Source organism: Camponotus vicinus, unplaced genomic scaffold, assembly GCF_025532165.1.
Source record: "Camponotus vicinus isolate PSW18456_S1 unplaced genomic scaffold, iyCamVici1.0 SCAF_12, whole genome shotgun sequence".
Taxonomy (NCBI): Eukaryota; Metazoa; Arthropoda; class Insecta; order Hymenoptera; family Formicidae; genus Camponotus; species Camponotus vicinus.
The window spans coordinates 14,776,102-14,798,914 of NW_028141948.1; the positions used below are offsets into that span (position 1 = coordinate 14,776,102).

Sequence of the window (22,813 nt, forward strand, 5' to 3'; positions counted from 1 at the left end):
CCAGGATTGGCTTAGCTTCTGTTTCATTCCGAAAATTAATCTAGCTGAAGTAACCATATATCCCATACGATCGCTCTTCGTAGATCATTAGAGCAAATACTAAAATATCGTTTGCGGCTTTCTGTTTCAGGTCGTTCCGAGTTAATCAGACCTCTTGTCCTTTTGAAGAAGCCCTTTCCCTGCATGCATTGCGAGCGCAGCTATAAGAATAAGAGCTCGCTGAATCGCCACGTGCAGTACGAGTGCGGCAAGGAGAAGCAATTTAGCTGCCCTATCTGCCAGAAAAGACTGATCCAGAAGAGCACCCTGCACAAACATATGCTAGCCGTTCATGGGATTTGAGTGCGAAATAATTATTCTGTGTTCTTTTCGTAATAGATTTTCTTTCTTTTTTATGGATTATTGAATTATGGATTGATGAATGCAATATTATTGCAATATCGACGAATATGTACAATGACATATTTGCTTGATTGATGGAAGCGAATTGAATAAATAGATTGTATTTTAGTCGATTTATCACTTCATCGTTTTGCCCTCACGGGCATTCTAATCTGTGTATATAATGCATATATATATGTCGATATACCTCTCTCACATATATGTTTGTATACATATAGCTGTTATATACCGTTATATAAATCTCCGAGTATATCAAAATTGTTTCATTCATCTTGATTCTTATTGATTCAACATGACGTCGTTCTACGTTCGTCGTTGCATCCTGTTTTTTTGGGGGTATTGTTTGAAGGGTTTGGAAATTGGTATCTTCTCACTCGAGGAGGAAAGCTGGAGCATGAGGAGAGTGTCGTCTATAATTCGCGAAAATAAAACGTAACACATTTTATCGTTTGATAGATATTAAGTTTTACTCTCGTTATAAATCACTTGTATAAATATGTGTTTTCGAAAATATTTATATGAAAAACATGTTCGAAAAGATTTCGGAGCCTCCTCTTTATCCATCATTCCTACCTCATGCAGTTTATTTACACGCCTCTTCATTTGGACACGTATCCTTGGTAAAAATCGATCCTGGTCGCACCTATCTTTGATCTTCGGGGCTATTGGCTGATACATTGTGTGTTGGGTTGGTTACGGGTTTTAATCTCACTGATCTTTTGTCAAACACATATTCGCATATTGATCAAGTGTCCTTGTCGTCCTCTTTCTTTCCCTTTTACTTCCTTTCGTGCGTTTTTGTCGTCGTTCAGTGAAATCGATGTCCATTACGAGACATTTCCAAGCTCTCCGAATGAAATCGTGCTCCGCTTGTGGCAAAGCTATTCTACGAAGAAGACGAGAATCAGAGTTTATTGTCTCAAGAAAACGCATGAGATATTACAAAGCGATTACAAGCAACGCAGCTAGATTGTAACTATCTATCGGAAGAATTCTGATAGAAAAGCGGAACAACTTTGCCACATCATTAGGAGCACGATCTTGACGAGACACACAGACGACGATAATAACTTCGAACTCGACACGCGGGATCGGCGGAAGTTCTTTAATTCGTCGTATGTCACGTATCTATTTATAACAAAGTCACTTTTCCCCCGATACCGCGTGGCGTTGCCACGAAGAAAACCGTCGTGTAAAACCGTGCAACCAAGCGAGCGAGCGTGTCAGCGAGCTAACCACATCTTCCTCAAAGATTTAATCTCCTTACCACCTTCGCGCCTCCGCCGGCGCTGGGTACTTGTTACAGGCATGGGTGCGTTACTGTCCTTGCTACGCTCCGACAGCTCCTACAAGCAGCAACAGCAACTCCCGGCGACGACGAAGAAAGGTCATCGCGCGTCCGCGCCGACGATGATGACGCGCGCCAACATTGCCATGGCGAACAGGCGTATCGCCAACAGCAACGCCAGCGTCAGCGACAGCTACGACGACGACAACAACGGAGGTCGCGCTGCTTCCACCCGCGAGGTCGTGTTCCCGGATTCGTTCGAGGTGCTGCCGCAGCCGCACGATCTCAGCGTCGTCTACATGGCGGGCGTGCCGCACGAGCAGCAGCGTAAATTCCGCTGTCGTTTCTGCGGCAAGGGTTACCGCTGGAAGAGCACGATGCGTCGCCATGAGATGGTGGAGTGCGGAGGCAAACCGCCGGCCTTCCAATGCCCGGAGTGCCCGTACAAGGCGCGACAGCGTGGCAACCTTACCGTGCACTACAAACGGCATCATCAAAAGATGGGTTACGACGAGGGCGCTTAGGACATTTCGTGACATTCTCGGTGAAAAACGATCGTTGTGCGAGGTCTTCCTATCGAGGCGTCTCGAAAAGGCGATCCTTTCGGCGAATCCGCCGCTTTCTTCTGTGACCCTCTTGAAGGTCGATCGAACGGGACCTGAGGACTCCGCTTCGCGGATTCTTCGATGTTTCGATTAATATGATTTTAACTTCGTACACACGATCATTGGCGCTATACTAAATTTCTAACTAATTAATTTCAAAGTTGATTGTACTTAATTTTAATACTCATCTCTCATTTTTAATTTGATTTTTAGAGAGGACTACATGACATGATTTTTAACACGATTTACTAAGAGAAAGCATAGATTAACCATTCTGTGCCTCGTGAAATATATATCACATCTGTTTTAATATTCAAATCTTGTGTATACATGATCTTTTAATCGTGTCAAATTTAATAAATAGACTTTCAGACTTCAACCCTCTGTATGTCAATAATATTACATACATAAATATACACAAGAAATATTGAATATTGAAGTAAAATGTAATTGATACTATAAACAATTAATTTATATGAAAATATATAGATCTATATAATTAATGTTTTATAGCATTATTCACATTTTATTTTATTCAACTTTCATATTTTTATCGTGTGCGATATTATTGACTTATAGAGGGTTAATGTCCAAAAGCTGTGTATTAAATGTGATATGATGAAAAAATTTCAATTTTTTTACAAAGTTTAGTGACATATTTTATGTGATTTTGCTTCTCATATAATAGATCTGCTAATGTTTAAAGTTATTACATTGTAATAACATTGAAAAGTATTAGTATTTTAAAATTTACGATGAAAAACGTATACAAAATTATTAAACGGGCCTCGCGAAAATAACTTAGAGAATCTTTTTGATTCGTATGCCTCGCATTCGATTCTCATATAAAACTCGAAATTCATATGTAATGATAATGATAACGATAAAGAAATGTAATCTCAGTTTTACTTAGTATCGCACAATTAGTGCTAGATGTGGTCATCCGATTTGATAAACTTTATTTTTCTAACAAATCGTGTATTCGATTAAGAGGACAACCGTATTGAAGAATACGATATGACGACAAGAGAATATGACGTTTGAATTAATTTCTAAGAAGCGATGCGTTATTTGAGGGGAATCATAAATAATATTATTGATTTAATTTTACTTGCTGGGGTCGGTGATAAATCTAGTAGCTAGTAGCTCGCGTAACTGTTGCTTTAATTCGTAAGTTAATTCGAATTCGTAACGTGATGAGATTTTTACCGCGCACAGTCGATCATCTGTCATCGAGGATTTGTTCAATGGTACTATTAGTTTTCGTCGCAATTGTTTACGCAAGACTTACAGTCGTTGGAGGAAACGATCGTACGAGCAAGACATTCCACGAGATCTATTTTTCAAGGATCAGTACATTCCAACGATCGCGTAGATCGAACTCCATATAGCGCTTATTTCGTATTAGGAAATTTTTCTAGATATATTGATATCCTATAAAAATAGATACGCTATATAAATATTTGTGAGAGTTATGGGAACGGTTTTTTTGCTTTTATAAATAACAGTCATTTAACAGTTATTGTTTAATCTAACAAAATATCCAACGTGAAGATTCGCGTGATATATTCAGAATGAAAGTCTATCGATCAATTATATCGATGATATATGTTTTATTCGAATAATCGACGAAAATTTTCCAAAGTGCCTTTCACGAGAAATCATCGACAGCTGGAGATACGAACCGGAACTCACGCGCACTCATTATTGATGTGTATATGATGTTTGCAAAATAATCTTCAAGAAGATCGGTTACCTAAGAACATTTATGCAGTCGGTTACGAGACAATAATTATCTCTGTTCTTCCAGGGATTTGTGATCGCGAATGCGAATGCGTTGAAATTCTTTCGCGCATACGTTCGTAGATTACTCCATTGACCATTTTTAGCATTTCTAACAAGATGATGCGCTGATAGATTAAATGTTCAACCAAAATATTTTCATATAATATATTTATATAATGTAAAAAATAAACCAAGAAATAATAGAAAGATTTATACGTTACGTGTCAGAGTAAAGTACAAAGAGTCGCATTTCGCTTCACGCGTGTTTCAGATAGCATAAAGAAGATTAGTAATAAAACGATATTATAATCAATTTAAAAAAATTATTTCACTCTCTAAGAGTCGAGAGCTTAACGAACAGTACATATCTTAATTAAGATCGCATTTGACACGTAATTCTCAATTATTGCTATTGTCCATATGTATAGAAAAAAAAAGTCAATTTTACTATTTCGATATATGTATATGTCTTTTTGGACCGATAATATATTTTTATAAACGATTGCCTAATTTTCCAAGGAAATTGCGATAATCGGAAAACACGATCGACATATCGTATAATATTAAGGACCACTTGTACCTTTAAGCAATTTAATGAGAACCTGCAAAGGGTTCGGTCGCGCGAACGGGTTTATCTTACGATCTTAAAAATTGTTACGTGCTTCATACACTTTTATATGTATGTACAAAAAATATGTATATACAAAAAATAAGTCAATATATATATATATATATATATTGACGAATTATGTTCTTTATATATGCGATTACAATTGTTATAAGATTACTTACATTCCGTTTTTATTTCACTCATTTTGCAATGATGTGAAATGATTCACACAACTTTTCAGTACGGATCGAGAAGATCAATCTTATCGCGCCGTGCAGAATCATACTCATAGCTTTATACGAATGTCTGTTCCATTTTTTATATACATATACACATTTATATACATATATACATACATGTAGAAATATATATATAAAATATCATTGAATTATTGCCATTTCTTTTGTCATACTTCAATTTTTAGTAATAATAGAGATGCTCAAAATTTTTTAATTTTACGCCATTTATATTTTGGAACATTTACCCTTAAAAGTAAATTTTAAGATCTAGCAGAGGATAAAACCTAATATTCTTCCGGTAATTCGAAATAAACGTTAATCTAATGAAATCTCGAAAGATTTGAAATGATAATTACAGTGGTATCATATCAACTAATGATTTCTTAATAAGTTGCAGATATCGAAAGAAATGGTAATATTTTTCAAGTATATATATGTAAACACAGAGACACAACAGAAGGAAAGAGAGATACTAAGAAAAAGAATGAAAATGAAAGTTGAAAATCGACATATGTCCGGCCATAGGACGCGTTAGTATTTTTGATATCAGTATTTGCGAATCAGCGTTCGCGTCTCTACCTGCCTGCCTAGGAGATGTGATGTAAGACATACTCGTTGCATCTCTAACCATAGCTCTTAATCATGATCTTCGTCGTGAATGCCGGTCCAATCTGGCGACTTTCCGCCACCGCGAAGTCGATGCCGAGAGATCGACTTTATTATTCCGAGACTCTTGTTACCGAATTTTTACCGTTTAATATTTAAGTACACGTTTTACACGTTTTTTCGCTAACTTTTCCGTCTCTCTTTTTAGTCCTCGTTTAAGGTTTTAGCTTATCAAGCAAGAAGGGGACGATCAGAAGAATTATTATCGAATTATTCGAAGAGATTTTCGATTGAAATTTTATTCCGCTTCTTTCTTCATTCTATTATATTATCGATACATTTTTTATTAGTATCTGAAATGATCAAACAATTCCCGAGCTAAAAATTAATTCCGACCGAAACTGCGAAGATTTTCATGCTATAATTAAAAAATCTTAAGAATCGTTCCCCTTCGTTGCACCTCGATATTTTCAATATTTAATGTTCTATCCTCTTCTTTTTCTTTTCTTTTTCATTTGGCAAGGTTTATCAAGCGGAGTAAGAATATTGCACGCGCAATTATTATCCTTAATATTATAATTATAATAATAATTATTAATATTATCAATAAAGAGGTACTCTTTATTGAGGGTTATTTTCTAAAATTCGATGTGTTCGTTTATTTTTTACCCAAAACTCACCTTTCATTCTTTTTTAGCAATAATAATTTTATATATTATTTATATTAAGGAATCTCTTTATTGACAATGTTATTATGCAATGAAATTTAAAAAATGTTTAATGTTTCTTATTTGTTCTTTATAATCTGTTCTATAATTTGTTCTTGTATAATCTTTCTTTTGAAAACAAAATAATTTTAAAAAGTATATATATATATATATATATATATATATATATAAAATATAAAAATATAATGAAAAAAATAATACATATAAATTTAATACTGATTAAATATTTGTGAAATCCAGACTTACAACTTTTTAAAGACTCAAAATCTCTTATAAATTTTTAATTAATTTCTATAAAAATATATAATGCTCGTAATTCTGCAATTAATGCATTAATTGATGGAATCTTGTGCTATCTTGTGTTGCCGTAGAATATAAATATTAAATAATTTTTATTCTATTGGCAATTTCTATGTTTACTTTTCTAGTTCATCTTTTTGTATGTGCGGTCATGAATTTGCGAACACAACAGACATACAGAGTGCCTCCCCATGTACGACTGTCTTTCACGAGTGGTAATCAGCGTTCGAACAAACATCGATCTAACCAATGAATGTTTGTTTTCAGCAATCCGCCAGCAACGTGCCAGCAGCCAAACATTTCCGTGTGACACCTGCGGGAGGCAATACCGAAGAATCATCTCCCTGCAACGCCACAAAAGACTCGAATGCGGCAAGGAGGCGCAATTCCAGTGTGCGATGTGTAACGCGAAATTCAAGCATAAGCACAGTCTACTAAGGCATTACAATGTTCACACGGTCATGAAGGACGAATTACAGGACAGTTTCACTTGACAAGCGAGATGGAAAAGAGCCATGAAAAAACAACCAAGAAATGGCAGAGATTTTCAAATTATTAAACAGTGCAAGTTCGAAACTTATGCACAATAAAAATATAAGATTTAAAGACATTGACATGTGCATGATTCGAAATAGAAACGATTGTAAAAAGAAAGTCTCTTTAATATTTTTTAAAAGATTGGAAAATATTCTAAAATTACAAATAATATTGAAAATTATAAATTGTATTTAAAGATTATATTAAAAAAATTATGCTATTCGGGGTTATAAATTTTGTTTAATTTATATTTATAATATTTTTTAATTACAAGTGTATATTAATAATAAAATATTTGTTGCGACAATATGCCAAATAATAGCGAATAAAATAGTTTCTACAAATGCTATTAATTATATGCTATTATTATAATTACATTCACGATATATATTGTAGCATCCAAATAACATATGCGTAATACAATGCTTAATGAATATGTAACTCAATAATGAAAATGGTTTTCATATTTTTTTGTCAATATATAGCTCATATTATTTATATTTATATACTTATATTTATATATTATATTTATATTCTTATGAAATTTGTTATAAGGATAAAATTTTGCTTATAATAAAATATACTTAGCAAAATTCAGAGATCAAATACTTATAAATATTTATTTATTATTATTATTTATTATCATTTATTTATTTATGTATTATATTTACATCCTTTTAAATGTATTATATTTACATCCTTTTAAATTGACTTATATATGACACGATATATTGGATTGAAGAAAACAATTTTTATTGACTCGTATTGTTATTGATTTAATATGAATGTTTTTAAATATTAGGAATATGTTTTCATGTTACGTATAATCATTCAATCACACATTAATCGTTCAAAATTCGAATTAATAAAATTAATCTGTTTATATCTCTATTTGCATGTTAGAATTGGGGCTGAGAAGAGCGAGAACGTGATATCGTTCTAATGTTGAAGCGTCAGTTTTTGTAACAAGCAAGATATTAATATGAAAAAATGTTCACATCCCTAACAATTCGATTATATTTTGTATTTTTAGCATTGTCGTATTACTTGAATGCAAAAGCGTAGAAAACAGAACGCGAATAGTATCATAAAAACATTCTTCCAACTATTAACAAAATTTATTTATATATAAATTAAATATATAAAAACATTATAAAAATAAATAATACACACACACGTATGTGATAATATAAAAATTGTGTTCCGACTCCATCCAATCCAATTACGACAAAATTAGCTATTATGATTTTATGAAGACTTTGCGAATTGTCTTTTTGATATGCTTTTGATTTGCGCTGTTTTATAATTGTGCTCATAATATCAATTTGTTAATAATAATCCTCATGTGTGTTTCTTTCAGTATATCATTACTTGAATTATGTTGCATTGAACGTATTTTCGATACTTGCGCTCTATATCGATCAGCTTATAATCGAGGCATGGGGAATCAACAAGGAATCAAAAAGAAAGTATACGTGTAGCAAATGCTCCTTCAAGACCAAAAAGGTGATCTATTTACGCAAACACCTTCTGCGCAGACATGCGCAGCGTATATACAGAAGGAGGCGTCGAAATAATTTGAAAACTACAACTCATATTTATGTGACAACTAGCGGGGAATAATTCGAACAATGGAATCAAGCAGTACATTAAAGAGCATCGAAATTCCGTTTTTAACAAGAAAATTGATTTGAAGCCATTGTAGACGATTCATTGTAGTCGAACAAAAAATTCTAATATGTTTTCTTATTCTATGATTTCTATTGTTTTCATTTATATTATTTTTTTTGTCACATTTTTTATTTGTTGGTCTCATTCTGATCTTTTGCCTTTGCTTATTTTATTTTTTGTTTTTTGATGTTTGCCGCGCGCGCGCGCGCGCGCGCGTGTGTGTGTGTGTGTACATACGAAAAATAAAAAAATCTATATAATAATTTAACTACAGAAAATGTGCAGAGCAGCTATCCATTCTTTAATTCTTTCGATTTATATAGTTTAATTAAATTAGTTTATATTTTATATTTTAATCATTATTTTAGTCATATTTTTTAAATATATTATATATTCATATAACTTTTACTATATATCAATATAGCTTTTTATTATATTAATTTAAATAATGTGTTATAATCATATTTTTAAAGTTGCAGGAAATATTTTTCTGTTGGTTTTTTTCGAATTTTATTATCTTATAAATAACAAATATTATAGATATGTAGGATGTGACATGAATATATTCGAAATATCTTGCATAAAACATATCTGTATAATCGATTAATAAATATAATCTTTAAATATTATCACGCGAATGCGTATTGAAGGATACTTATAGATCAATTTATGTAAATATTTTATGGTGATTTAATAAACTATAAAGAATTGATGTACGAGAGTTTTTTTCGAGTGGAAATGATTTCTTAAGAGGATGATTTTATTTTCTTTTATTATCCTTTTATAATTATATTTTATAATCGTATTTTGTTTCTAATGCATTTTCGCAGATTCTTATCGCAGAAACAAAATGCTGGGTATCTCGACATACTTTTTCTGCTATTTTGATTGTATCTGATTGTATCTATATGACTGATAAAATCTAGATATTATTTTCATAATTCGCTATTGTATTTTTCTTGATCATTTTTGCTGAGATATGATTTATTCTTCATTTCAATATAAAAATCATAAAGGAAAAAATAGCATAAAGCTTTTATGGACAAATATGGTATTACTTATTTACTATGTTTTATTATCATGTCATATTGTTTATTCTGTTATGTCAATTATCAAAATTTTATGAGTTTCAGTTATCTGTGAACAAGAATATTTATGGACAAGTCGCTGGAAGGCAGTCGGGAGATGTAGATATTTACACGACCTGGCTAATTGAAAAAAATTTTAAATTCATACCTGTAAAAAATTTCGGAATTAATTAAGCTTTCTAAGTTTCTAAAGTTTAATCATGAAATATTATTGTATAGTAAAAATACTTTTATTTACATTTCTTTTTACGAATTTAATTTTACTGAATAATAACGTCCAACACATACATACATCTATATTGTTTGAAATTTCGGGAGTTGCGGATAATATATTTAAAAAATCTATATATTTTAAATGGGATCTTGAACCTTTTGAAAAACTGCTCTTATTGTATCTTATAAAATCTTATTCAAATCTTCAAATAAATACCTAATCTATACTTAATTTATATGTAATCTAATAGTATCGGTTAAAAATATACTTTTAACATATATTGAGTTATTAACTTATTGTTATTAATTTTTATTAATGTTAATATTTTTATTTTTATTAATGTATTTTTAAAATTTTTGTTGTTGAAGCGATATAACTTTTTTTTAAAACAGATTATTAATCGCATCTCTTTCTACACTTTTGCCGTGTCATTGGTGCCATACTTTGCCTGAAAGATAATCGAACAGTAGTTCATCTTTTTCTGCTTGTTTCAGGTGAGGCGTTTGGTTATTGTCACAAGAAAATCGCAAAAATAGTCCTCATGACGCCGTATCAATGTCAAAGATGTTTCAAGTATTTTAAAACGGCCGGCTCGCTCTGTAATCATCGCCTGATATGCGGCAAACCGAAGAAGTTTCGATGCGCTTGTTGCTACTATCATTCTCACAATAAAGCTCATATTCTTCGACATATCAATAGATTGCATCCAGAAATGCCTAATAAGAAATATGGGATCGTCGATTTACGGAAATAAAATAATGATTTAAGAAACTAATCCCAGGCACACGTTAACAATCATTACCCGCAAACCTCCGCAATCTTTGATGGCAGAAAATTCCTTGTTTATGTCAGACAGATATTAGATCTACTGAGTTAATTTAAAGGCAAATTATGTCTGACATAAATGCATCTATTATACCTTACAATAAATCAATCCATTGTGTTTTATCTGCAGTTATATATGTCAAAATTTCTTTTTGTTCTGTGATAACGAAAATTCAACCCATGATCTTATTCTCGTTCATATGATTTTTTTCTATATTAAATGTATAATAAATACATTAATTGATCGCAGAAAAAGATTCCGCATTTAATTTTTATTAATATACGACTTACGTGTATTAATAATGTAAAAAATGTTCGAGGTGTAAGACGCTATATCATCAGTCAATTTTACGTATTTATATTTTATTTTATCACATAACATACTTTACAACGCTTTTCGCAAATTTATTATATGAAAAGAATGCGAACTAATCTAGAAGACGAATCGTAAACAGAAAAATTTAATTTGTCTAAAAATGAATATCGATTTTCCTTTAACTATTTAATTAGTTAGAATTTTTAAATAAAATTTTTTGGAAAATAAAAGCGTACATATTAAACTGTATTTTATTTATTTTGTTATTTTGTAAACGAATAAATAAAAAATATTAAATCATTTTATATGAGTAAGAAATAATTGTGTCGAAAATTTTTGTAAATCCTTATTATCGATCAAGATAAAATTTCCTATAATTCGTTAAAAAATACGAGTTGTGAAAAAAGTGCTGTTTATTTATAATTTTGTATATGTTAATGATAATTTTCTTTGTTAGACTTGTGCACCTTAAGAGATCCCATTTATAAATAGGATGGAATTTATTCTCGAATTATTGAAAAATTGCCATATGTTTATAAATTAATTTAATTAATATATTTAATTAAATTAATTATATGCATAATGTTTAGAAATTAATGTAATGTCTTCCGAATCTCATTTATTACACTGTAAGATTTGTATTACATGTTAAATTCTGAACCTATTGTAAGTTTTTTTTTTTTAACGAAATCCTAGGATTTTTCTAAAAATCTTTGGATTGTACTTTAAAAAAAATTACAAGATTATGAAAATTGTCTCCGAAATCGATGCGATATTTATAGTTAATTTAAGATTTGTTCTCAAGCGTTCAATTTACTCCTCGATTAAGTTAAGAATTGATCCCATCGACCCATCTGTTTAACGAGATCCCAGGACTTACCGAAGGCGAATGTCGGTCGCGCGTTCGATTTCAGGAGCACGGAACTTCACGCGGGACCATAGAACTCATCTACAGCTATTTTTTTTCCCTTTTGCAGATACGGCGAACGAACATGTGAGCACAATCGATTCACTATCCATAGAGGAATCGGCGGATCTACCGGTGCAGGCTTGGAAGGCGCAAGAACATTCGGTGATACCATTCGCCGAGTTGAAGATACCCAAGGCCTGCGATTATGTCGGCAAAAAGTCGCCCGGCCAATTCACCTGTACCAGATGCGGCCGTTCGTACATGAGAAAGGACTCGCTGCAACGTCACATACACTGGGAGTGCGGCAAAGAACCGCAATTCCAATGCCCGTTTTGCCCACAACGTTGCAAGCGCAAAGCACACTGGCTGCGTCACATGCGTCGCCAACACAAGGAGAGTATGGACTCTTTGGAGGAATACTTGCACTTCTATACGCCAAAAGTGGAGATCGACTAAGCTCCTAGCACCTACACCTCGACGCCAGGATGAAAAGCGATGACGCTAAATCAAGCGATGGTGTTATAAGAATCGGAGAGCAAAGTCGATGACGAGGATGAGTCGCATCCAAGAAAGATTTGCATATGCTTGAAATGGATGCACGATATTTTTTTAGTGATTCTTTTATAGATATATTATCGAAGACGCGTTTTTGAAGACAAAAAAAAAGACAAAAAATAATATAAGTTTATTACATTTTACAGTAGATATTTTACTCCTGATTAAAACATTGCAAGTTGAAAGATAAATCAAAATCTTAAATAATAATTAATAATATAAATCAAAACAATATAAATTAATTGTATAATGTATTCGTAATTTCTGTTGATGGAACTTTTATCCTTGGTAACGAAGTAATGAAGCATCCTCTGAAAGTTTTATTGAAGTATTATTAAGCAAGTCGCTTTTTAAGTGTAAAACTTTTACATCTATTTTTTGTATTATTTTTTAGTGTTTTAAGATATAAAAATCGAATCTTTTGTCATGCACTATATTTATGAAACATTCAAATTTCAAGAATTGTGAAGAAGTACATCTCTTATTGAGATTCTTTTTTTAATATTTTTTTTTCATTTCTGTACATAACTTGTCGGTGTGAGGATTTATTGTAATATTCAATACTCGTTAGAAATTAAGATTTAGACCAGCTTTATACATAGAAAATAAGTTTTAGCTAGGTAAATAAGTTTGTGTAAGCTAAATGCACAAAAAATATCTTCAATATTGCATCCGAAGATATTCGACTGATCTTATTTATTACACAGCAACACGATTTGCCTGTGTTTAATTACATAAAGTCTGTGTTTTTTTTAGTTCATAGAAACAATTTGATCGGTTTATCAATCGATCGGTCAGGAGTGATTCTTGTATTTTAAGCCTTTATATAACGAAGTGCCTTACCGATGCGTAAAATAGTATTAGTTATCAAAATAATAAGTGCCAGTTAAAACGAAGATTTTCCTTGCGCCGATAAGAAAAAAAAGAGGATATATATTGTCTATATTTTATTCTTTGAAGAATGAAAAAAGAGGAAGTTAATAAAGAATATCAGGCTCAAATTTGCTGAGGGACTAGGTTTAAATCGTTAGTTTATAAGTGTGTGTAACGTGACTATATAATATTTTTTTACATTGTTGAAAGAAAAGAATGCAAAGTATCAATTGGAATAAATTTAATTAAGACTGATACACAAGAAGCGTGGGTCGTTACCGATCTGATCGTCATCTGATCATGTAACTTCAGATTAAAACGATAACGTCATAATTAAGATTATCGTATGCTCGCTGCGTTTGGAAAAAATAAAATTATTACACGAAGAACATCACAAGTCGAGCTACCTCATCCATCTCATCACCAACTACTCAAAGCTCATTTACGAATAATTAATTTGCGCGATAAAAAAATTGTTTTCCTGCGATTCCACAATTCGATTATTAGTAATTAATAGTGGCTGTATGTCTAAAATCGACAAATGCGTCCTAATATATTTTCGTTCATTCAGTTTTTTTTACCCTTGCTTTTCAATTATGTGTTATAGAAATACATGAAATTTTATAATATTCATTTCTAGGAATTGGCGACAGAAGACTCTATATATATTAAATTTAATAATATATCTATATATATTTTAAATTACTTATTGTAGATTGAAAAAATAGATAATAACTCCCGCAAGTAATCTCCTGCAGATTTTCAATTACAACGATTAAAACGTTAATTGTTTTATATTAATTGGCGGCTGAATCGAAAGCTGCAATTGGAAAGAATAATTAAATAATCCCAAGAATAGATAAATGAATTAGACAACCAGAAACACAAGAAAATTAAACAAATCCTATTAGCATTAGTTCTGCCAAGTTTATGAATTCAATTTCTCCTCTGTAAATAACCGACTTTATCGCAAATTCTTAAGCTGATTTAAGCATCGTTGCGAGAGCTATTTGAGCAATTTGAGTATCCTTCGCATCTCTTATCTTTTTTCTCCTGCCTTCTCCACCTGTATGATATCAGGGGAGCAGCATGCGCACTAACCTTTCTCGAGTATTGTACATAGAAATGCCACTTACGTTATCGAACTTTCATCGCTTGCGCATCGAGAGGAACATACACCGGTCGACCAGCATTCAACATCTCAATATTTGCTTGAAACGAACATTAGGTCGTGAATCTGTGGATGTTCCTTTCGTAACACGCAATTACCGCTCCTTCCTCGTATGCGAAATTCATAATTAGCTGCTTGGGGCTCGAAAGTAGGGACACGAAAGGACACGCCTTCCTTTTCTTCTCTATCTCTGACGAATGATCAACGTTGATCGTCGCATCGATGCACCTGTGATCGAGGATGAATTCGCGAGGCTCGCAGGATAGGTCCGATGATCCTCGAGTGTGACTTCTCTTCGAAACAGCTTTTTTTCCAGAGTACGTCGAATGGTGCTCCTTCGCTCTCGACGACAACCTCGCGATCTCGATCTACTCTCCTCCGAACTATTTCTTAAAGATACACGAACGGAGGTCTAGAAGTAGGAGGTCTCTACGAGGTAGAGAGAGAGAAAGAGAGAGAGAGAGAGGGAAGGAGAGACGGGCGTGAAGCGCACGTCGAAGAGACACGTCGAGGTACCGAGTCAATGAACCATCGATCACCCCCTAAACTCTTCGACACCCCTTAGCCGCTAAGCTTTAATTCTTAAGCCGAAAGCGGGGGATGACGGTCGGACACTGTCGGCCGCGTTTCCTACTCGAATGCTTGAAAATGCAATAAAGAGATTCCGCCTCACAATCGATTGTTCGCTCCTGCGGGACACATACTAATAAAGCCGGGGATCTTGTGTTCCAGCCGAGGACCTCAGCATCACTGGTCTTAAGTGGGCGGCGGCCTGGCAGCGATGGAGCGTGCCGTCGATCATGTGGCGATCCGGCGCGGGCCTCGGCAAAGGTCTCGGCTCCGGTTCGTCAAATCCAGAGGGCTTCAATTGTCCGGCCTGCGGCAGGGTTTACAAGCTGAAGAGCAGCCTGAGGAATCATCAGAAGTGGGAATGTGGCAAGGAGCCCCAGTTCCAATGTCCCCATTGTGTCTACAGAGCGAAGCAGAAGATGCACATCGCGCGGCATATGGAGCGAATGCATAAGGAGAAGATTTACAAACAGGAGCTCGTGTAAGGGTAATCAGAGGAAGGGAAGGGTGGATGTCCGGGTATATTCGTTGTCGGCATCGTTTTCGGACGCAGTCATGCGTGAAGAAGATTAATGTGCGGGAAGATGAAGAGAAGAATGAAGAGAAGATATGAAAAGGAGAAGAGGGGATATATTTCCTTTGCGCATGACTTCCGGTTACGGAGTCGACACGATATCGAAGATGAAGAAACGAGAAGAGGGAGAATGTGAAGAGATATGCCGGATGTACAGTGATGTTGAGGACGATAATGATTATGATGACGATCGAAACTGAGAGTCTTCTGCTTTTTTGAGAGAGGGGGCCGCCCAATCCCTTTTCTCGATCTTGGATGCATATTTTTTTATCCTTTTTTAAGGTTTATTATTATGAATCAATTTTGATTGATTATTAATTAATTATTATTTTTATGTAACGAGATATGCCGCGTATAAACAAGAGAACGCGTCGATCTCCCGCCCGGGGCGCATTTTGTGGCCCAGAGACTTTATCTTCGAGCCCGTTAGATAGTTTAGTCTGCGCCCAGGATCGCTGATGGATTCCACTTTTTTTTTACCTTTAAGATCGTAATATTGATGCGATCTATGGGATCGAGATAAGAACGAAACGCTATCATACGATATATGTTCGTTCGAACGAACGCGGGCTCAAGGTGCGATTGTTAGATAGAATTTTTCTCTCATAGGGCCCGCCTCGGGTCGGATTGAGACCGTCCGGTAAACCGGAGCTCTTCCATAGCAACCATTCTGGTCACACTGGTTCCATATTTTTAAACGGGCGTAGCCGTGCGCGTGTGGCTTACTGGGGACATAAAAAAAACGGGAAAGAAAGGGGAAGGTGATAACGAAGGTGAGAATGAGAGAAAGAGAGAGACAAAGAGAATATTCCGAGAATATCAAAAACGCGGCCACGTCAACAAATGTCTGTCGATCCGATACACGTTATATGCGCGATATTTCGATATCATACACGTCAATATCATCGACGCTAAAGAACGCTGGGAAGATATATAGATCCTCGGAGACTGGTCTCCGAAGACGAGTCCGAACTTCACCTCTTTCAGACCTGACTGGTGATCGCATTATAAATTTTGTGGCATGCGAATGTAAATGACATTAGAGGTAAACACATACAGAAACGAGTTAAGAAAATTTGTTCGCTAATTCACACTGTCAGAGTCATCTCGATTTAGTCTATGAAGTTTTCTGGTCGATAGAGAATTTTCTTGTTTCTTTTGCAGTGTGAGTGTGAATATAATGAATCTTATCAGTACAAGTAATATACGATTTTATATTCAAAATGACTCTTATGAATTATAGAATCTGAGTATTTATCTCGAATCTTTTGTTTACCTTCTAATTCATTCGCTGTTGCTGAACATATTTAAATCAGTGAGAAATTCATTAAAGATTTTTTTTAATATATATTTAAAGAAGAGATATTTAAAAAATATATATATCGGTAAAATGTAATCTTTTTATTTAAAAAATTCTAGTTATTTGAAACTTGCGGGCAGGTATTTATAAAATTTTATTAAATTTATTAGAATATTTAGAGAGTAGAACGTGTTTTTATATTATTCCAAAAATGCACGGCAAAATTTATTACAAAATTTATTATAAAATTATATTTATATTTTTTGGTATATAATGTATTTTGTACAATGTGTAAATATTCGTATATAATATTTATTGGAGGTATATACTCCGTAAGTTATTTCAAAAATTCTTCATAAAAATATTATTAATTTATTCATTTAATATATCTAAATTGGAGAATATCTTTACGTATACTAAATTATTATTACAATTCTAGAAAATGTGGCTTTATTATATTATATTATATTATTAAAAAATTAGATATTTTACAATTTATTCGTATTCTAAACATAATTTTAATCACTCGTACTATTACACAATGTTAGAGCTAGGAATTATTCTAGAGCTAGGAATTATTCTAAAAATTTCACGCTTACAAAAAAAAAAAGAAAATGAAACGCGTTAAACCATGTACGGTCTGAAAGCGGTGAGAAAGTTTTTCACGGTCTTGTCAAACAAGACAGCCATTTACACATTGTATTCCTCGCAAGCAATCACACAAGCAATCACAGTATTAAGTACAGATTCGCGCGTGTACCAATCGCATGGATCGTCTCCCGCATTTCATTATGCTTCCTATACATTTACCTACTCGACATACCACATGCTACAAAGAGGGATAAAAAGACACAGTTAGGAGAGAAGGAGAGAGAGGCATCTCTGCATCTACGCATCATTTACATGCGTATTTATATGCACGCAACTCGCGCGTGAATGAGAATATATGCATACATATACACACATATATATTTATATACATATGCATATATACATATGCGTATGCACATACACACTACCGCGAGGTATTCCTATAGCATTGTGATCGTCAGACTGCCAGATACACAAACGTAGATTCCTATACGATGCATTTAAGTATATACATATATTTATATTATATAAAGCGTATAATTAATTTCCTCTTTTAATTAAGCGTCCTCGTTAAGGCCCCTCGCGTATGTTTTCACACACACACGAGTCTTTATTTTCTCCTCTCGCATTTCGATAGGCGCGATCGGGTCGATGGATATGACGAATGGCCGCGTACCGAGTACGATGTGCCCTAAAATTTTTACAGCATATTTTCAAGACAAATTTAAATATAAGAATACATTCTAATAGGTTGTGTGAATTATTTCACTAAACTTTATTTTGTTTAAATTGTAGCATTTACAATATAAATGATATTCTCTTTAATATTTCTTTTCGCATTAAATTTCTCATTAATTAAAAAAAAAAGATTCATCAAATCACCAATTGCATAATTGATAAATTAAAAAAAAAATCGATTATTAAAAAGAGATAATAATCCTAAAAGAATTTTCAAAATTTGTTATTCAAAATTTAATTTGTCTTGGACAAAGATTCTTATACAATTCAATCAATATAATTTAATTGAGATTAAATTGATTTATATAATTTAATTTTTACGAATCACATCTATATTGGTAATGTATCGATTAATCCATGCAACTAGATCAGCTTCGGCTTTAATTGATACTTGATCTTCCTATATAATCAACTTTAAAGATAATCATCTAATTGTGCATTTTATTTGATTGAAATATTATCAAATTGGACGAACATAGCATTGAACATACGATAAGAATATGGACTTTTAATAATATCATCGATTGTTTTTGCCCACTGCATTAAAATCTGCAGTAAAATATTTGATATTCGAACGGATTCGAAGGTACACGTACTCGGGATACTACCTGGCACCAGGTCCCATATTCCTACGCCACGCCAAATACGCGCGTCACGGCCGCCCGACTTTCCATACTGTAGACAATATTTATGAGACAAGCTAAACTATACTACTACTACTATTATTATATTACTGCTACTATTATTACTATTACTACTACTATTCGTAACTCATGTATACAGTTAAGTATGCGCGACGGCTAACGCGAACGAAGCGGTAGATTTAGTTTTTTTTCTTGTTGGAGGCGCGAGAACGATCGCGCGCTCCTCGGCGAGCGGTGCTCGCGATCGATCCTCGAAAACTCGCGACGAAGTCTAGACTCCAGCCAAATGGCGGAACTTTACCTCCCCCCGAGAGGCAAGAACCGTCCCTTGAAATTTTCCGGATTTCACACGAAGCTGCAAGAACAATCTCACATAACTGTAACTCGTATTATATGAAAAGTGTCAATTGAAAATACTAATATTAGAAAAAATTATAATTGTAATGGGGAACAATGCATTCTCATATCGTTTTAAAATAATGTTTTGATGTAGTAAACAAATTAATCGTACGTTCATAAGCATTTTTAATTTTTGGTCATAGCTGAGAAATTTCTTAGTTTCGATAGATTTCTTGTTTTTTTGAAACGCACGTAAAATTGATTGAAGTTTAAAGCATTCTTGTATTCTTTTCATTATAAAAATTTTTTGAAAATTTATAAACATTTAGATTTATGTAGTAAAACATTAGAGAAGAGAGAACACGGTTGTTTTATATTACATGATACATTACGGAAATCAAATTTGTTCTTGTTATTATGAATAATATGAGTTACAGTTCTTGCAGCCTTTATTTCAAACGGAGGAATCCTTATAGACAATAGTATACATCCAGGAAGCATGTTGTGTATATTTTGACTTTATGAAAATATTTTTCTAATATTGATTCTATTTATATTATACAAGACAATATTATAAAAGAAAAAGAACATCTTTTTGAATATGGTTTTGATACGATTTCAATTGTGGAATTTTTCGAATTGAAAATTCTTTGAAATTTTGTAAGGAATATTTCGAGTAAATTATTTTTGATAAAGTATAGAAACACCAAGCAGTGTATCATGAAGTTAAATTGTCTAATTTCTAAATTTGCCATATTGCGATTAATTAATTAATAATGAAATATCTCCTCTTAATCATCACAATTAAATATACGTTCATCGCGATTACTTTATGACAGGGAGAGTTAGATTAATTTGTTTTCATAAATGTATGCGATACTACCATTAAAATATCTCTCATATTTTATATTAAATTGCTACACGTTTTCATTAATTTAGCAAAAAATTTTTCATAACTATTTTTCTTCACGTTAACTTAACAATTTTGCTTTAGAAATTCTTTTGATAACAAGATACAATAACAAGAATTATTATAATTTATTACTAACGACTAATCTTTTAGAATAAAAAAATGGATAAAATTTTTTGGACAGAAATTTTTGACTCTTTATCGATACATTTAATTAAAAAAATAAAAAATTATTTAGAATTATTTTTTTTCGGTACCGTGCGAAATTGAAAAAAATGTTGATTTGACTTCCTGGATGGTATCAGCTCCATAGTTCGGAGCAAGATCGTAGGCCAGAAGGACTCGTCTTCCGTCCAAGTGCAATAACTATTGATAATCTATCCTTTCGGTCCCGCGCTACTAGAATCAACGCGATTCACATGGTTTTCTAAAAACCGTCACGTATCGCTTTAGACTTCGTCCGATCGATCGGTAGCGGCCGCACGCTAGTACGTATCATATAGTAAGCGAACAAAAGATTAAGGCATCAGAGGGAAAAATAGAAGAGAAAGATTGAGAGAGAAGATTTTCGTGAGAGAGAAAAAGAGAAAGATTTTAGAATGAAACCAGATCAAGGATATCGACATTAACTCGTTCACGGTGCTGATTAAAGAGAAAAAGAGAAAAGATGTTTAAGAAATCAAAGAGATAGATGCAAAACGCAATGCACGAGAACGAGAACGAGTACAATGTTGACGATAATGTTGATGAAGACAATGAGAGAAGAATTGTCAACTGATGATGATGATGATGGTGTTACGTAGTTTAAAGAGAGAATGCGGTGACATGGTAGACGATAAAGTTAATCGATAAATACGATTATGGATCGATGATACATAGTTATTGATAATTGATAATATTACTGCCTCACGAGGCCTTGATGAATGGCGGCGGTCGAAAGAGAGACGATTAGGATGTAGACGTGGAGTTGATTATATAAAGCGATATAGTGATCGAGATAATTCTCATGAGAGTAACGTCAAAGGACCGCCGTCATCGACGGAGATTACTAGATTATTAGGTATATAAGAGTACTATTAAATAGATTGTAGCTCTTAACGACTCTTTTTTCTATGTTTTTTCTAAGAGGAAAGGAAGGAAGCGCGCGCCTAAAGCGTTTTTCTTTTCCCGCGAGAATCTGTGGTCGCGCCGATCCGAAGACATGTGTAAAGGACAACTAGAGGAAGAGAGAGAAGGAAATAAATAGGGCAGATCGAAGGCTAGAATGTGAGTGTCAGCAAAAAGAAATTATTATATAGGCAGCAATGAAAGTGATAATTATAGTGATAAAATTGGGAGAGATAGTAACGTATTCCTTTCGGTAGAAAGAAGGATGAAGAAACGATTGGAAGAAGTAGTAAAATGCGACGATTATTCTGAAATTAAAATAATTTTTATTGTTTGGCTAATCGAAGAAACTTTTCAACATTTGAGATGATTAAATCGACGGTTTAGAAAAACACGTAGAATCTCGCGGATCTCATATTTATCGAAATTTTATTTTTTCATAGGAAACTTCTTCATAAGAAAGCGTGTGCCTTCTTGTTACAAATATATCAAAAATGTTTATACAAAATTTTGTCCCATTTCGAATTATTAAGTGTACATTTAAAAATCAAAGAAATTTTCGTTAATATTAAATTCAAAAATTTATCAGAATGAAAAAAATATCAAAATTGCTTTGAGAACTCGTAAAACCAAACGTAAGGAATGTATCAAGCTTAAAAAATATTTTTCAAATATAAAGAATTTAACTTCATTTTTACTTAACGAAAAAATATTTGTTATTTTAACCAATATTAAATTTTATATTCGTTATAAATATCCTAGTTTCCTAATTCTTTTAATTCTAATTTTGACAATGAAAGTACATAAAGAAAAAAATACATTTCTTATATTTTAAGATCGATTTTGATAAATTTGCATTATCTTATGAAATATAGATATAATGAGATAATAATTTCTAGCAATTCTTCTCAAGTTGTTTCGAGGCTTACGGTTTCTTATGAAAATGATTGGAAATCAAATCTATCGAAAATTATGAAATGAAGGGATTGTTATCATAACTGCTGTGCCAAGGTTTCTTCTGCGAGCTTATTCCCTCGCTCGTTGATCGAAAATATATCGATCCATGAATAACGTTCATGTTTTATGTTTTTTTTAAATTTTACATTCAAATTAATTTTTTATTTGATTCTACAACTTTTAAAATGAATATTCTTTATAACTTTAAAACCAATGTTTTCTTTTTTGCAATTAATGAGTATAAACCGAATTTAATGTAGTATATTTTGGATATTATTCATTTTATTTGTTCAAAATTTTAAATATATGTGCTAAAAATAATTTTCTGATATAGATTTAATTGTATTGCGTATGTATCAA

At 32.8% G+C, this 22,813-nt stretch overlaps 1 protein-coding gene and 1 long non-coding RNA gene across 13 annotated transcripts in view; one reads left to right on the forward strand and one right to left on the reverse strand.

Annotated features, from left to right (window-relative positions):
* Positions 1-22,813, forward strand: part of LOC145962872 (longitudinals lacking protein, isoforms A/B/D/L) — a 244,731-nt gene that overhangs the window by 161,355 nt on the left and 60,563 nt on the right. Inside the window, exon 7 of one of the 10 annotated variants that reach the window (XM_083084314.1) lies at positions 15,456-16,123. The exons of 7 other annotated variants lie outside the window; for them this stretch is intronic. In XM_083084314.1, coding sequence (XP_082940440.1) covers positions 15,456-15,778 — 323 coding nt within the window. In that variant the 3' untranslated portion in view covers positions 15,779-16,123. Of the gene's footprint in view, positions 1-1,708; positions 2,230-12,191; positions 12,596-15,455; positions 16,124-22,813 lie in introns of those variants that run through there. 2 more of the 10 variants (XM_083084301.1, XM_083084291.1) reach the window with 2 other exon arrangements.
* Positions 1-22,813, reverse strand: part of LOC145962877 (uncharacterized) — a 125,092-nt gene that overhangs the window by 32,364 nt on the left and 69,915 nt on the right. The gene's annotated exons all lie outside the window — the stretch shown is intronic.